Consider the following 17,611-nt stretch of genomic DNA (forward strand, 5'->3'; position numbering starts at 1 on the left):
GAGCGCCGCCTCCCTCGCCTCCCTCGAAACCCTAGAAATCCGCCAGAGATTTGGAGCCTCGGAGCCGCCGGAGACTTGGAGCCTCGGAGCCGCCCCACGTCCACCAGGAGAGGAGGCCCGCGACCTCCCCGCCGTCTATCCCCGCCTCCCCCAAGCTCGCCATCTCCGCCCTCTGTCGTCTCCGCTCCGGCCACCACCTCATCGTGGTCAGGTAATCCTCCTCCCTCTGCCTCTCTTCTCCTCTCTTCCCCCTCTCCTTAGCTAGTAGTGTATAATAACGAGAATTGGAGCTCATTAAGTTAGCCATGGTTGGGTGTCGGTAGATTCAAGCGCAAGCTCTCGTGATTTTTTTACTTCTATACTAGTATTACTCTCCATTGAGTAAACCCTAGATCAATTGGGCCACACACATTAAATAATCTAGAACCATTGGGTTAACCCAAACCTAATTTTGTGATGGTGCATTAGGAGGATCTGGAGGCAAGTTGTAGTGCTGCAAGTGGCAAGAAGAAGAGCAGCAAGCATTAGATGCTTGCACTCCTGCTCTTATTTGCTTTTGAAGCAAAGTTTTTTTCCTAGCACAAGGATCGAGTCCGTGTGTCCATTTCTTTGAGGAGTTAACCACACGCCAAAAAAAATTTGTCTCTCCTTAATCCCTTTCTAGTTTTCTACCGGGCTGGGTTCGTTGCTTTTCTCATTTGCAAGATTGTTATCTTTCCATGTTAGAATGTGTGTCTCATCTCATCACCTGTCCTTCTTGACCTGCGGCTCGTGCCCTCTTTTCTTTCCCGATGCTGCTATCTGCACCAGACTGATGGAGAAAAGCTGATGCCACAACACACCTCGCAAGAACACAGCGTGTCCATAGCTTAAGCCAGGGAAGTTCTAGAAGTAGAGGGAACCAAGGTTGGGTGTCAAGGGCTCACTTTGGCTTCCCCAATGGCTAAACCTCACATGATTGATGTGAATGAAGCTTTAAATAGCCGGAGTACCGTACCCCAAAAGAGGGAAAGTGAAGAACTCCTTTTGAGTCCTTTTTGTTGCCATTTCGTGAGCCAGCAGCGGCAGTACTAGTAGTTTACCTGCGCACAGTTGTATGCGCCGCTTTAAATTACCGCTGAAGCCTACTACAGGCTACAGCTGGAATAACACAGTAAAAAAGAAGTGTCTGAACAAGTTGTTGCTTTTTGCTGTGAATGTGCAGGTGTTCCTGGGCTGAGGGAGAGGATAGAGGCAGGAGGAGGAGAAGAGCACCTGGACCAGAGATGAGAATGAATGAGCTGGTGTTTAAACCATGGCTAACTTAATTTGTGTTTGGGGTCGGAGCTGGGAAAGAGAGACAGAGGGATAGGAGGGGGGAGAGAAATGTTTATTTTAGGGTTTAATTAGACTCAAGATTCTGGTGTTTAACCCTGTTGTGTTGCTTCTAGAAATAATATAAAAGCTGTGAAAAAGAAATATGTGGAGTTGGCACTTTACATAAGGTTGTAGATCATTGTAGTATCCTAATGTCTAAGACTGTTGCATTGGAGGTTCATCTTGCAAACATATCGGAACTTGCAAATATTTTATTACTTGTTGCATTGGAGTTTCATCTTGTCTTGAGGCAAACAAATCAGCATTGGAGGCTCATCTTTGAGGCTCATCTTTATTACATATCAGAACTTGCAAACAAATCTGTGAAAGACTTGTAAAGTTGCTGGGTTTTGTCTCCGACCATTGTGTCGTGATGAATTTACAGGTACCCCAAGAGGCCCTTGAGTTTGTCGGAATGTCGATTAACTTCCGTTCCGGCAAATTCGGGTACTCCATGTGTCCTATTTTCAGCAAAGGTCATGCTGAAATTTTCCGTGAATTTTAGCATGACTTTGCTAAAAATAGGACATATGGGGTACTTGCGACTAATGCATGGGCCGGGTATCTTGGTACTTAGTTAAGTAGGATCAACCGCCCCCCCCCCCCATTCTTGCTGCATTAAACCATAGGTGGCAATAGAGCCAAGTGATTAGGCCCAACTTAGAATTCTCCTTAGCATCGATAAACCCTAGATGATAAACCCAACATAGGTGGCAATAGAGCCAAGTGATTAGTGCCAAGTGATTAGGCCCAACCTAGGGTGCCTCGGCATCGATAAACCCTAAATGATGAAAACTTAACTTGGCTTCTATAGGGTGCCTCGGTGTTGATGAGAACCTAAATGATGTACGCTTAGGCTTTTAGGGTGCCTTGGCGTCGACAAACCCTAAATGATGAGACCATGATCTTGTTCCTTGACAATAACCAACTTTTTGACCAAACTTTTTTCCTATTTAGAGCGAAACATGGCCCACAACAATGAGGCCGGAGGTTTGGGCGGCAAGCAATTCTGGGAGCTATCCCAGGAGTTGGAGGAAGAACCTCACCGCTATGAGGACGCCATGGAAGACACTGATCCTGACTACACAACCCCTAGTGGCGTCGGGGATGACACCACTGATGATGGCGCCGCGGATGCCACCACTGATGATGGCGGCGCACGCACAGATGGCAGCCAACCGAAGAGGCAACAGAAGGACCGGCGCCCGAGCGTGCTCGGCACCGTCAGGGGGGAATTTACTGAAGTGAACTTCGACGGGTATCCGACGGCGCCCAAACACGTAGTCAAGGGGTACTCGGTTCAGCTCGGGTGCATTCTCCGGAGCACCGTCTCGATCAACACCGAGAACCTAAGGCATAAGGACCGAGGGAATTTGCACAGCCTCCTCTTCACGAAGCTGCACGAACGATACAAGTTCCCCGCTGAGTTTGCAAACACACACCTCTCAGGGAATAAAGTGAACGGTGCCACCCTCACGAGGATGAGCACGGCCCTGTCTACTTGGAAAAGCACGGTGAAGGCAATGATTGAAAAAGGTGATAGTTATGAGAAGATCAAGGCGAAATATCCTTTGATGAGCGAAGATGACTACAAGGAGTTCAAGATCAAGTGCAAGAGCAGCACAACCTCCGAATCAAGTCAGTGGGGGGAAAGAAATGCAGAAGTTGAACTTAGGGGTCCACCAACTCGGTCCCTGCGGTTACAGAGTGGCGGAGCCTATATGGGACAAGGAGGACGCGGAGCGTGCCGAGCAAGGCCTACCGCCCCGCTTCGAGAAATACCGTGACAAGCAGACCAGGAACTTTCTCAGGGCCCGGTACAAGGAGGACCCGATAACAAAGGAGCTTACCACGGATCTGAAGACCAGGGCGCTTGAGCTTGTTCTGGTAAGGAATACATCCCCCGCGTAATTAGCTCCATATGGTTGCATTCTAATTAATCCCCAATATTTCTAAATGGTTCACGTTCCTTCCGCAGGATAATGAAAGCAGTAGCGCGGGGTCGTATCAGAGCTCCCCTTTCGACACCCCTTTAAATAGGACGTTGAACGTAATGAAAAACAAGGATAAACTTAGTAAGCCGACGTCAGCTGGTCGTGTGGCCGGCAAAGGCTTGTCCACAAAATGGTCGTCATACTATACTGCTGGTGGGCGAAAGGAGAAAAAGACCAGCTCGGAAAGCCAGTCACGCGAGGTTGAAGCACTCATGGCACAAGTGGCGCGGATTCCGGAGATTGTCCAAATGCAAGTGCAACAACAACTGGGAATGACGCTCAACGCCATGGTGCCTATGTTGATTCATGGGCTGACGATGTGGATTGCGGGCGGCCAACAGGGGCCTCCCCCGGTTCCCAGCTTCACGGCCAGCAACTCGTACAACGCGCAGGCGGCGCCATTGGTGTCTCCGGCGGTGCCATTGGTGTCTCCGGCGGAGGCGGTATTCGTGTCTCCGGCGCCGACACGGGCATTGGAGCTTAATGCACCCGGGTGTACGTCGGTCGGCACCTCGCCAGCAAGCGGCCCCTCCATCAGTTGCACGCCCGCCGTTGGCGGTGCCTCGACATTAGCCGAGCTCGACGGCATCACGGTAACTAAGCCTCTCGGCCAATGACTTCATCTCCTTGCCTTTGACTGGGCATCCCTGACGCCCTACATGTTTTCGTAGGGCGCCGCGACGTTCCTTGCACTCTCCTACACTTCGTGGGCGGCGAGTTGGTCGATGTCGCCAAGGGCAGAATCGTTCAACCGGGCAACCCCGTGTTCCACGGTAATCCGATGCCACCCACAGTGTATAGGTTTGAAGTGGTTCGGGTGCTGCCAGGCTGCGACGAGCTGTTTGATACGTCCATTTTGCATCATGCTTTTATATCGATATTTATTGCATTATGGGCTATTATTTCACTTTATGTCACAATACTTATGGCTATTCTCTCTTATTTTACAAGGTTTAGATAAAGAGGGAGAATGTCGGCAGCTAGAATTCTGGGCTGGAAAAGGAGCAAATATTAGAGACCTATTCTGCGCAACTCCAAAATTCCTGAAACTCCATGGAACGTCTTAAAATAAATAAAGAAAAATCCTCGCCAAAGATGAAGGCCAGGGGACCCACACCCTGCTCACGAGGGTGGGGGCGCGCCCCCTACCTCGTGGGCCCCCTGGTGGCTCTCCGACGTCCATCTTCTCCTATATGAAGTCTTCCGATGAGAAAAAAATAGGAAGGAACTTTTCGGGACGAGACTTTGCCGCCACGAGGCGGAACCTTGGCAGATCCAATCTAGAGCTCCGGTGGAGCTGTTCTGCCGGGGAAACTCCCCTCCCGGAGGGGGAAATCATCACCATCGTCATCACCAACGCTCCTCTCATCGGGAGAGGGCAATCTCCATCAACATCTTCACCCGCACCATCTCATCTCCAAACCCTAGTTCATCTCTTGTATCCAATTCTTGTCTCAAAGTCCGGGATTGGTGCTAGTAGGTTGCTAGTAGTGTTGATTACTCCTTGTAGTTGATGCTAGTTGGTTTAATTGGTGGAAGATCATATGTTCAGATCCTATATGCATATTATTACCCCTCTGATTATGAACATGAATATGCTTTGTGAGTAATTACGTTTGTTCCTAAGGACAAGGGAGAAGTCTTGCTATTAGTAGTCATGTGAATTTGGTATTTGTTTGATATTTTGATAAGATGTATGTTGTCTAGCCTCTAGTGGTGTTACGTGAACATCGACTACATAACACTTCACCATTACTTGGGCCTAGAGGAAGGCATTGGGAAGTAATAAGTAGATGATGGGTTGCTAGAGTGACAGAAGCTTAAACCCTAGTTTATGCGTTGCTTCGTAAGGGGCTGATTTGGATCCACATGTCTCATGCTATGGTTAGGTTTACCTTAATACTTTTGTTGTAGTTGTGGATGCTTGCAATAGAGGTTAATCATAAGTGGGATGCTTGTTCAAGTAAGAACAGCACCCAAGCACCGGTCCACCCACATATCAAATTATCAAAGTATCGAACGCGAATCATATGAACGTGATGAAAACTAGCTTGACAATATTCCCATGTGTCCTCGGGAGCGCTTTTCCTATTATAAGAGTTTGTTCCGGCTTGTCCTTTGCTACAAAAAGGATTGGGCCACCTTGCTGCACTTTATTTACTTTTGTTACTTGTTGCTCATTACAATTTATCTTATCACAAAACTATCTGTTATCACTTATTTCAGTACTTGCAGAGAATACCTTACTGAAAACCGCTTATCATTTCCTTCTGCTCCTCGTTGGGTTCGACACTCTTACTTATCGAAAGGACTATGATAGATCCCCTATACTTGTGGGTCATCACTGTTACCTCCGATTCGACCCGCTGGGGCCGACGAACAAGTTGAGATGACCCTCAGCGCCTGCGTAAGCTGGCCCCTGCTTTGGCCGAAGAGCCAGATTCGTTTGGGGGCGGGGGACACCACCCCACAAACAAGACCGCCAGTCGTGTCGGCGCCAAGCCATGGCAAGAACGCCGCAACGCTACCGGACATGCTGGACATCCCTATGGCACAGGATCCGGACATGCATATGGCACAGGATCCGGACGACGACGACAACGATGATGGTACATTTACCAACGTCGATAAGTACTTTGCTGAACATGGGTACGGTGACGAGTTCTGCAGGCCTCCTTCTCAAGAACCTAACCAAGACGACCGCGATCTAGCTGGTACGGCGGAGAAACCCAATTGCAACAGGCGTCGTCTGGCGTTCAGTTCTCAGGAGACGCCTCCAGCTGCTGCCTTCACCGAGCCTCAGATAGCTGAGGTGCGAAATATTATCAGCCCCAACACGCTCAAGAAGGCGGTCTGTGAGAAGAACTCGGTCACATTACAGCAGATCAAGAAGAAGGGACGGAAACGAAAGGCTAAAAAGGGCGCCGGTGTGAGCCAGCCGGCACCGAGTACGATCCGTGCTCAGGACGGGCCACCTTCACCTAAGGATATCTCGAGGAGGGTGCATGTGGCGGGTAGGGCGATGCTACCGACAAATATGCTCAATGCTGCAATCGGTGCTATGCGGAGTCTGCATGACAGTGTTCTTTCTTTGGAGAAGCGGCGTCTCAGAGAGAATGATGTGGCATACCCGGTTTTCGTGGCCAAGGTGCCAGAGGGCAAGGGCTTTGTGGATGGCACCATCGGGGGTATGATCGTCCTGCGGTCTGATGACATCTTTGCTATGTTTAACCTTCATCCACTGCACTACACCTTCGTTCGGCTGTTTTCGCTGAGTATGGAGATGTGGATCATTAGAGACAAGACCCCGGACATCGTGATAGTCGACCCCTTCTACATGCGTGCCAAGCTCTTTGGCAGCGCTGGGGACCGCCAAGTCGCGAGTTCACACCTCGAAGGCGTCATTCTGGCAAACCCAGATAAGGATAACTTCCTCATGGCTTACTTTCCCGAGTAAGTCATCCCTTAACCGCACCGAAATATATGATTTCTTAGATTTCGATCGTTCTTTTTTTTTCTAACATTCCGTGTTCTGTGCAGTGACATACATTGCACACTCATCCTCTTAAACCCGAAATATTCCATGGCCACGTATTTCGACCCGAACCGTGACTCCAAGATGGACTACACAAATATCAAGAAAGTTCTTGATGATGTTCTCCCCGGCTACACCAAATCTGGAGGCACCTTCACCAGGCCAGTTCGTAGGTACGGCAGGCACGTGTTCGCCCACAATACTAAGTTCTACTACGTCAAGCAGCCGCCTGGCGGTCAGAAGGATGCCTACTACGCCCTCCATCACATGCGGGCGATCGTACGGGACCATCATCACCTTCTGCTACCAGATAATCTCAAAGATTGGGCCGCGAGCTTGTCGGCAATCCAGGACGCGGACATCAGACAAGAATTCTTTCGTATCCAGTCGGAGTTTGCGGACATCAACCATTAATATGTCCTTCATACCTCAGGGCAGTTCTACCTCAGATATCAATCGTCCAACAGTGAGATAGACACAACGCTACAATTGCAGGCTGACAACGCCCGCGATTTCATGACCATCACGACAGATGGCGGCTTCATCCACGCTCTGGTCCCATGAGTCGAGTCGAAAGTAGTGATGCTATGTGTAGTTCTGAAACATTGATTGGCCCATGTTGTAATTAAACTTTAATGAATTGTATGTCTCTTTGGTTTGGTCAGTCGCTCAACTTAGATGTAATCGATGCTATTTATTAGTAGGACCATGAATCGTGCTATTAATGTCTTGCTTTTTTCTTCCGACCCTTTTGTTGCATACTTATATATTACTTATGTATTGTCTGTTGTTTGGCTTGTGCATAGAGATGTCGTCGTATGTCATGTACAAGGGTAAGGTTCCCGGAGTCTACGACGACTGGGAGGAGTGTCGGAGACAGGTTCACCGTTTCAGCGGTAACAGTTACAAAGGGTACCCCACTAGGGCGGAGGCGGAATCTAGATACGCCCGCTATCTAGCGGGAGAGAGGAGGGAGCATTGGAGGAACCGGATGAAGACCAGTTTCATCGTGATGATGCTCATCGTGATGACCGCAGCTATCTTCTATGTGATGATAGTTTAGATGATCGATATCGACTTGTAATGTAAAGACAAACTCGCTACTCGTGGTCTCGAGACTTGTAATGTTTTATCTTTGTTCGGTCTTTTGAATTCGGAGACTAATATGATGAATTGTATTCGGAGACTAATCTTCTATTGTATTCGATGAATCTGCTGTTGCTGTGTGCTGCTATCTACATTCTGTCCAATAATATATTTTGTAACCTGTGCAAAAATCAGAAAAGTAAAAAAAAACTAATATTCATACTAATGGCGCATCACCTCAAAGTGCGCCATTAGTATGCCAAAGTATACTAATGGCGCATCACTACACAGTGCGCCATTAGTATGCCAAAGGATACTAATGGCGCATCACCCCACAGTGCGCCATTAGTATGCCAAAGCACGTGGGTAAATATGGCCCCCTGGGAGGCATACTAATGGCGCATGGTGGTTTATACTAATGGCGCACGGCGTGGTGCGCCATTAGTATACCAGATACTAATGGCGCACCAGTGGTGCGCCATTAGTAAAAATACTAGTGGCGTGGTACTAGTGGCGCACCAGTAGTGGTGCGCCATTAGTAGGCAAAACTGGTGCGCCACTAGTAGGCCTTTTCCTAGTAGTGCCTTCTGTACCCAAGATAACCCATCTTGGGGCTTTTTTTGGAGCTCCGCCAGAGGGGGCATTGATCACGGAGGGCCTCTACATCAACTCCATGGCCCCTCCAATGATGTGTGAGTAGTTTACTTCAGACCTTCGGGTCCATAGCTAGTAGCTAGATGGCTTCTTCTCTCTCTTTGGATCTCAATACAAAGTTCTCCTCGATTCTCTTGGAGATATATTCGATGTAATCTTCTTTTGCGGTGTGTTTGTCGAGATCCGATGAATTGTGGGTTTATGATCAAGTTTATCTATGAACAATATTTGAATCTTCTCTGAATTCTTTTATGTACGATTGGTTTATCTTTGCAAGTCTCTTCTAATTATCAGTTTGGTTTGGCCCACTAGATTGATCTTTCTTGCAATGGGAGAAGTGCTTAGCTTTGGGTTCAATCTTGCGGTGCTCGATCCCAGTGACAGAAAGGGAAACGACACGTATTGTATTGTTGCCATCGAGGATAAAAAGATGGGGTTTACATCATATTGCATGAGTTTATCCCTCTACATCATGTCATCTTGCTTAAGGCGTTACTCTGTTCTTATGAACTTAATACTCTAGATGCATGCTGGATAGCGGTCAATGTGTGGAGTAATAGTAGTAGATGCAGAATCGTTTCGGTCTACTGGTCATGGACATGATGCCTATATACATGATCATGCCTAGATATTCTCATAATTATTCGTTTTTCTATCAATTGCTCGACAGTAATTTGTTCACCCATCGTAATACTTATGCTATCTTGAGAGAAGCCACTAGTGAAACCTATGGCCCCCGGGTCTATTCTCCATCATATAAATTTCCCATCTACTTTAATTTGCAATCTTTACTTTCAATCTATATCATAAAAATACCAAAAATATTTATCTTATTATTATTATCTCTATCAGATCTCACTCTTGCAAGTGGCCGTGAAGGGATTGACAACCCCTTTATCACGTTGGTTGCGAGGTTCTTATTTGTGTGTGTAGGTACGAGGTGACTTGCGCGTGGTCTCCTACTGGATTGATACCTTGGTTCTCAAAAACCGAGGGAAATACTTATGCTGCTTTACTGCATCACCCTTTCCTCTTCAAGGGAAAACCAACGCAGTGCTCAAGAGGTAGCAAGAAGGATTTCTGGCGCCGTTGCCGGGGAGATCTACGCCAAGTCAAGACATACCAAGTACCCATCACAACTCTTATCCTTCGCATTACATTATTTGCCATTTGCCTCTCATTTTCCTCTCCCCCACTTCACCCTTGCCGTTTTATTCGCCCTCTCTTTCTGTTGGCCTCTTTTTCCTTCCTGCTTTATGTGTGCGCGTTCTTTTGCAATCTGTTGTCATCATGTCTGAAACTGGGGAGGTTATCATTGATAAGGATAATAATATGGAAAACTTTGATGCTATTGATGATCCTCTTGAAAATCCTACTATTTTACACACTAAAAAGTTTCGGATTGGTAGCTGTAATATTATTGGGAAGGGAGTTATTCAAGATTTCTTTACTTGTGTCGGTTCTTTTCCCACCATGAGTGGATCTATCCTTCATAAAACTACTAGTCTCGCAGATGCTATATCTTTGCTCATAGTTGAACTTGAAAGACAATTTTTACATATGCATCCTTCCATACAAAGGATTTTCCTAGAATTTTCTAGTATTGAGCATTCTTCTGTTAAGCGAGCAGCAACCATCTTTTTAGCTCATGAGTTCAGATTTATAACAAAAGAAGCCAATGAAATTTTTGCGCATTATAGGGGTGGATGCTGGCCGTCCTCCCATAGAAGCGATCCTTTTCTATCAAGAAGACATTATGCGTTTACGGTCTTTAGATCATGTTGCTTTTAATGAAAACCTTAGAAAAAAGGTTCCTACCGATGCTCTTGTCAATAGGATCTTTGAACTTAATGATAATTTTTACATCCAGAACAATGGGCTAGGTTTTTCCCTTAAATAAAGGCTCATGAATTTTTTTCCAAAAGAATGCTTATAATGATGAATTGATTGTGCAATATGAGGGGCCAAAGGAGGAACCAATACCTCCCGAGCTTGATCTTGGGGACTTTTGTCTCATTAAATTTAGCCCTTTTGATTACTTTTGCTTGCCACAAAGAAAGCTTGCTGCTGAACGTAAGGAGTATGAGATGAGCTTTCGCGATTTAACTTATCATTATCATGGCAATACCTAGATTTATCTTCGCTTTTATGCCTAGCTAGGGGCGTTAAACGATAGCGCTTGTTGGGAGGCAACCCAATTTCATTTTTATTCCTTGATTTTTTCTCCTGTTTAGTAATAAAAAAATTATCTAGCCTTTGTTTTGGTTGTGTTTTTTGTGTTTAATTAGTGTTTGTGCCAAGTAGAACCGTTGGGAAGACTTGGAGAAAGTCTTGTTGATCTTGCTATAAAAAACAGAAACTTTACCGCTCACGAGAATTGCTGGCATTTTTTATTGGAGAGTTCTATTTAGTTAATTATTTTTTCAGATGATTAATATATAAATTCCTCACATCCAGCAATTTAGTTTAGAATTTTTGGGGTTCCAGAAGTTTGCGTTAGTTACAGATTACTACAGACTGTTCTGTTTTTGACAAATTCTGTTTTTCGTGTGTTGTTTGCTTATTCTGATGAATCTATGGCTAGTAAAAGAGTTTATAAACCATAGAGAAGTTGGAATACAGTAGGTTTAACACCAATATAAATAAATAATGAGTTCATTACAGTACCTTGAAGTGGTGTTTTGTTTTCTTTCACTAACGGAGCTCACGAGAATTTCTTGTTAAGTTTTGTGCTGTGAAGTTTTCAAGTTTTGGATAAAGATTTGATGGATTATGGGACAAGGAGTGGCAAGAGCCTAAGCTTGGGGATGCCCATGGCACCCCAAGGTAAAATACAAGGACACCAAAAAGCCTAAGCTTGGGGATGCCCCGGAAGGCATCCCCTCTTTTGTCTTCGTTCATCGGTAACTTTACTTGGAGCTATATTTTTATTCGCCACATGATATGTGTTTTGCTTGGAGCGTCTTGTATGATTTGAGTCTTTGCTTTTTAGTTTACCACAATAATCCTTGCTGTACACACATTTTGAGAGAGACACACATGAATTGGAATTTATTAGAATACTCTATGTGCTTCACTTATATCTTTTGAGCTATATAGTTTTTGCTCTAGTGCTTCACTTATATCTTTTAGAGAATGGTGGTGGTTTTATTTTATAGAAATAATTGATCTCTCATGCTTCACTTATATTATTTTGAGAGTCCTTTAGAACAACATGGCAACTTGCTTTTAGGCATAATAAAAACTTTCATATAAGTGCATTGAATACTAAGAGAAGTTTGATACTTGATGATTGTTTTGAGATATGGAGATGGTGATATTAGAGTCATGCTAGTTGAGTAGTTGTGACTTTGAGAAATACTTGTGTTGAAGTTTGTGATTCCCGTAGCATGCACGTATGGTGAACCGTTATGTGATGAAGTTGGAGCATGATTTATTTATTGATTGCCTTCCTTATGAGTGGCGGTCGGGGACGATGGTCTTTTCCTACCAATCTATCCACCTAGGAGCATGCGCGTAGTATTTTGTTTCGATAACTAATAGATTTTTGCAATAAGTATGTGAGTTCTTTATGACTAATGTTGAGTCCATGGATTATACGCACCCTCACCCTTCCACCATATTGCTAGCCTCTCTAGTACCACGCAACTTTCGCCGGTACCATAAACACACCATATACCTTCCTCAAAACAGCCACCAGACCTACATATTATGGCATTTCCATAGCCATTCCGAGATATATTGCCATGCAACTTTCCACCGTTTCGTTCTTATGACACGCTTCATCATTTTCATATTGCCATGCATGATCATGTAGTTGACATCGTATTTGTGGCAAAGCTACCGTTCATAATTCTTTCATACATGTCACTCTTGATTCATTGCATATCCCGGTACACTGCCGGAGGCATTCGCATAGTGTCATATTTTGTTCTAAGTATTGAGTTTTAATCCTTGAGTTGTAAGTAAAAAGAAGTGTGATGATCATCATTATTAGAACATTGTCTCAGTGAGGAAAGGATGATGGAGACTATGATTCCCCCACAAGTCGGGATGAGACTCCAGACGAAAAAAAAGATAAAAAAGTCCAAAAAAAGGCCCAAAAAAGTGAGAGAAAAAGAGAGAAGGGACAATGTTACTATCCTTTTTTCACACTTATGCTTCAAAGTAGCACCATGATCTTCATGATAGAGGGTCTCCTATGTTGTCACTTTCATAAACTAGTGGGAATTTTACATTATAGAACTTGGCTTGTATATTCCAATGATGGGCTTCCTCAAATTGCCCTAGGTCTTCGTGAGCAAGCAAGTTGGATGCACACCCACTTAGTTTCAGTTAGAGCTTTCATACACTTATAGCTCTAGTGCATCCATTGCATGGCAATCCCTACTCACTCACATTGATATCTATTAATGGGCATCTCCATAGCCCATTGATACGCCTAGTTGATGTGAGACTATCTTCTCCTTTTTTTCTCCACAACCATCATTCTATTCCACCATAGTGGTATATCCATGGCTCACGCTCATATATTGCGTGAAGATTGAAAAAGTTTGAGAATATCAAAAGTATGAAACAATTGCTTGGCTTGTCATCGGGGTTGTGCATGATTTAATATTTTGTGTGATAAAGATAGAGCATAGCCAGACTATATGATTTTGTAGGGATAACTTTCTTTGGCCATGTTATTTTGAGAAGACATGATTGCTTAGTTAGTATGCTTGAAGTATTATTATTTCTATGTCAATATTAAACTTTTATCTTGAATCTTTCGGATCTAAACATTCATGCCACAATAAAGAAAAATTACATTGAGAAATATGTTAGGAAGCATTCCACATCAAAAATTCTATTTTTATCATTTACCTACTCGAGGATGAGCAGGAATTAAGATTGGGGATGCTTGATACGTCTCCAACATATTTATAATTTTTTATTGCTCCATGCTATTATATTATCTATTTTGGATGTTAATGGGCTTATTTTCATATTTTTATATTATTTTTGGGACTAACCTATTAATCGGAGGCCCAGCCCAAATTGCTGTTTTTTTGCCTATTTTAGTGTTTCGCCGAAAAGGAATATCAAACGGAGTCCAAATGGAATGAAACCTTTGGGAGCATTATTTTTGGAACAAACGTGACCGAGGAGACTTGGAGTGGTCGTCAAGAAACAATCGAGGAGGCCACGAGGCAGGGGGCGCGCCCTCCACCCTCGTGGGCCCCTCGTTGCTCCACCGACCTACTTCTTCCTCCTATATATATATATATATATATATATATATATATATATATATATATATATATATATATATATATATATATCCATATACATCGCAAACATCCAGGAGCACCACGAAACCCTATTTCCACCGCCGCAACCTTCTGTACCCAAGATATCCCATCTTAGGGCCTTTTCCGAAGCTCCGCCGGAGGGGGCATTGATCACGGAGGGCCTCTACATCAACTCCATGGCCCCTCCGATGATGTGTGAGTAATTTACTTCAGACCTTCGGGTCTATAGCTGGTAGCTAGATGGCTTATTCTCTCTCTTTGGATCTCAATACAAAGTTCTCCTCAATTCTCTTGGAGATCTATTCGATGTAATCTTCTTTTGCGGTGTGTTTGTCGAGATCCGATGAATTGTGGGTTTATGATCAAGTTTATCTATGAACAATATTTGAATCTTGTCTGAATTCTTTTATGTATGATTGGTTTATCTTTGCAAGTCTCTTTGAATTATCAGTTTGGTTTGGCCTACTATATTGATCTTTCTTGCAATGGGAGAAGTGCTTAGCTTTGGGTTCAATCTTGCGGTGCTTGATCACAGTGACAGAAAGGGAAACGACACGTATTGTATTGTTGCCATCGAGGATAAAAAGATGGGGTTTACATCATATTGCATGAGTTTATCCCTCTACATCATGTCATCTTGCTTAAGGCGTTACTCTGTTCTTATGAACTTAATACTCTAGATGCATGCTGGATAGCGGTCGATGTGTGGAGTAATAGTAGTAGATGTAGAATCGTTTCGGTCTACTTGTCATGGACGTGATGCCTATATACATGATCATGCTTAAATATTCTCATAATTATTCGCTTTCCTATCAATTGCTCAGCAGTAATTTGTTCACCCACCATAATACTTATGCTATCTTGAGAGAAGCCACTAGTGAAACCTATGGCCCCCGGGTCTATTCTCCATCATATAAGTTTCCCATCTACTTTATTTTGCAATCTTTACTTTCAATCTATATCATAAAAATACCAAAAAATATTTATCTTATTATTATTATCTCTATCAGATCTCACTCTTGCAAGTGGCCGTGAAGGGATTGACAACCTCTTTATCGCATGGGTTGCGAGGTTCTTATTTGTGTGTGTAGGTACGAGGTGACTCGCGCGTGGTCTCCTACTGGATCGATACCTTGTTTCTCAAAAACTGAGGGAAATACTTACGCTGCTTTACTGCATCATCTTTCCTCTTCAAGGGAAAACCAACGCAGTGCTCAAGGGGTAGCAAACCCCAGTCCGACCGAGGCGACGGAGCAAGCCGGGAATATGACGCCGAAGTCCCCGGCGTGGGTTAATGAAGTGATGACAAAGCCCCCGGTCCAGCCGAGGTGACGTGGTACATTGGTACGCCGAGGTGACAGCGTTGCCCAATCCGAATCATTTACCTGTGCACAGAAAATAGTGCAAGCCGGAGATAGTAGTAATAATAATAAAATGATTGCATAATTAATTTATGCGAAGTGAATAATGTGGTAAATATGGCTTGAACGCTGAAGTTAGCTCGATGGTGTGATAGTGGTGTGACATGGCGATGTCGACAGAGGTTGGACGGACTCGGTGACAGCGAGAGACTGGCAGACGGACACCATGTACGAGGGTCGGAAAAATTTCGCTACAAAAATAACGCAGCACAAAAGGACAGAAAATATTCTTTGTATAATAATTTATGTGCTAAACAAATAGCTAAGAAAAATAAAGCCTGGATGGCGATGGTCGTGGAGGACCAAAGCGAATAAAGAAACATCGGTCGAACTTTGATTGTTGCCCGAAGTAGTGCTAGCTGGACTGCTAGTATTCGTCAATACGTGAAGTATTGTTGTAGATTAGATCACAAGGATCGTGCTTGCAAAACTAGTATTTAATTAGTTTAAAAATACTTTAGGCCTATGCACTTTCGAAAAGGATTATTAGGAACTGCCAGCAGCTGATGAAGAGCTAAATTAAAAAAAGGATACACAGTCCGTACGTCCAGTGGTCAGATTGAGTATGGATCTGATGTATCCGGATCCAATGTATCGCCAAGCAGCGAAGCGAACACAGTCCATACATTATACGAGTCAGTGGATGAGGATTGAGGAGCCCCATCCGCATTGCTTGTTTACTCCTCAGACTATACGTCTGCGCTTTTTTCTTTCGATCGATCTCACGTGAAGTAACCATGAAGACAGATCATCGGATCAATATGATCGCCCTCCACGTTGTGCTCCGCCGCAAAAGAAATTTCTGTGGACAGAATAACATGAACGAGCAGTGGTAATTTGTAAAGAATTTCAATTTACTTTCATTATTTTAAATGAAAACATAACACCTGATTTGGCTAGGCGAGGTGACAACATGATAGGGTCACAATCGAATTTTGATGTCCGCCAAGCTGCGGACAAGGATTTGACCAGCAAGAAGCCGGCCAGATTGGCTCCAATAAAAACGCCACGTACGAGCATCAGCAGGATACATCTGCAAAAATAATACAGTACCGTCCAACAAAAAATATTATGTGTAATAATCTCTTCCTTAATAATAAAGCACGGGTTGAGTCTTCGGATTCACCGTCGCGGTGCTTTTACAAAAACGTCCCTGTTATTTGAAGCATTCAACCCGCAGTCCCTTTCTAAGTGGATTCTTAAAAAACGTTTCGTTTTTGCAAGTATATTCAACCCGCGGTTCTTTTTAAAGTGCAATTGAATAAAGACACGGCTTCCTTCCATGCTCCTCGATCTGTACGGTATGGCGCCGCCGCCGGCCCGCCGGTCTTCTTCTCCGGCCGTCAGCGCCCTCTTTTCCTTCCCCTCAATATCCGCTCCTAATCTTCTCCGGCGTCTCCCGCAGTCTCCTCAATCTCCAACCTCTTGCTCCAGTGCTGTTCTTCTCTGATTTGGATCGAGTTGGAGTCCGTCTCCAACAAAAAATCATGGAGTGCCCGACCCGGATTGGACTTGCCGGCCATAAGAAGGAAGGATCCTCCACCGCTTGCCTGCCTTGCGCCTCCGGCGTTCTCGCGTCGCGGCTCGACCTGGCCCTTGCCCTGTCTCTCGCCATCGGCTCCCAGGTCAGAGACCTCGCCTCGGTCCTCCTTCTTAGCGCCTGGGTCGCCAGCCACGCTCAGCCCCCTCCTTGGCTTCGATCTGATGGCCCTTCCCCAACCTCCTCGACCTCGACAGATCCGGGAGGCCGCTGCTCGGTCAGGAAGGTGTGTTGTGATGTCTGAAGTCCTCTTACTTCCACTAAGTTTCAGGTTTAACCTCTGTATAATCTCAACTCAAGCAAGTTTCGCGCAGCAATTGAGGAGGCTTTCCTAGCCCAGCTTGTTTTTCTGAACTCCAAATAGGTGGGTTTTTCTCTCTCTCAGTAGTTTGTGGATGAGCTTCCATGTATAGGCTTTGCTGACTACAGTTTTTTAAGGATTAGAAAATACAGAGTATTCCTGTCCTGATTGTACACAAGAGAATAATGATAGTTGAACCTCGAAGGGGCATATGTGCTAGAGCGGCGGAAGCTTGTGAAGCCATGGTCTGTGATCTGCAGATATATAGTAGGAACAAGTGCGATTTGGATTTCCTTTTTGTTTGTCTTATGTGTCGCTTTGAGATGATGAGGCCGAGATATGGCCTTGCTGCTGTGCGTCAGAACCATGGCTCGAATGTGTGTTCCAGCCTCTATCAGACCTGGCCTCTAAGCATATACTTCCAAGCTAC

General features: G+C 44.7%; 1 protein-coding gene across 5 annotated transcripts in view; it reads left to right on the top strand.

The window, feature by feature from the left end:
* The first annotated feature begins 16,606 nt into the window (after window positions 1–16,606).
* Window positions 16,607–17,611, top strand: part of LOC119355811 — a 4,310-nt gene continuing 3,305 nt past the window's right edge. For 3 of the 5 annotated variants that reach the window (XR_005171698.1, XM_037622689.1, XM_037622690.1), the window contains exon 1: window positions 16,607–17,106. Coding sequence is in view for 2 of the 5 variants with exons in the window: in XM_037622689.1 (XP_037478586.1) it covers window positions 16,828–17,106 (279 nt within the window). In the remaining 3 variants the exon portion in view is untranslated. Of the gene's footprint in view, window positions 17,245–17,611 lie in introns of all 5 variants that reach the window. The other 2 variants (XR_005171700.1, XR_005171699.1) reach the window with 2 other exon arrangements.

This window comes from Triticum dicoccoides, chromosome 2A (genome assembly GCF_002162155.2).
Source record: "Triticum dicoccoides isolate Atlit2015 ecotype Zavitan chromosome 2A, WEW_v2.0, whole genome shotgun sequence".
Lineage (NCBI taxonomy): Eukaryota > Viridiplantae > Streptophyta > Magnoliopsida > Poales > Poaceae > Triticum > Triticum dicoccoides.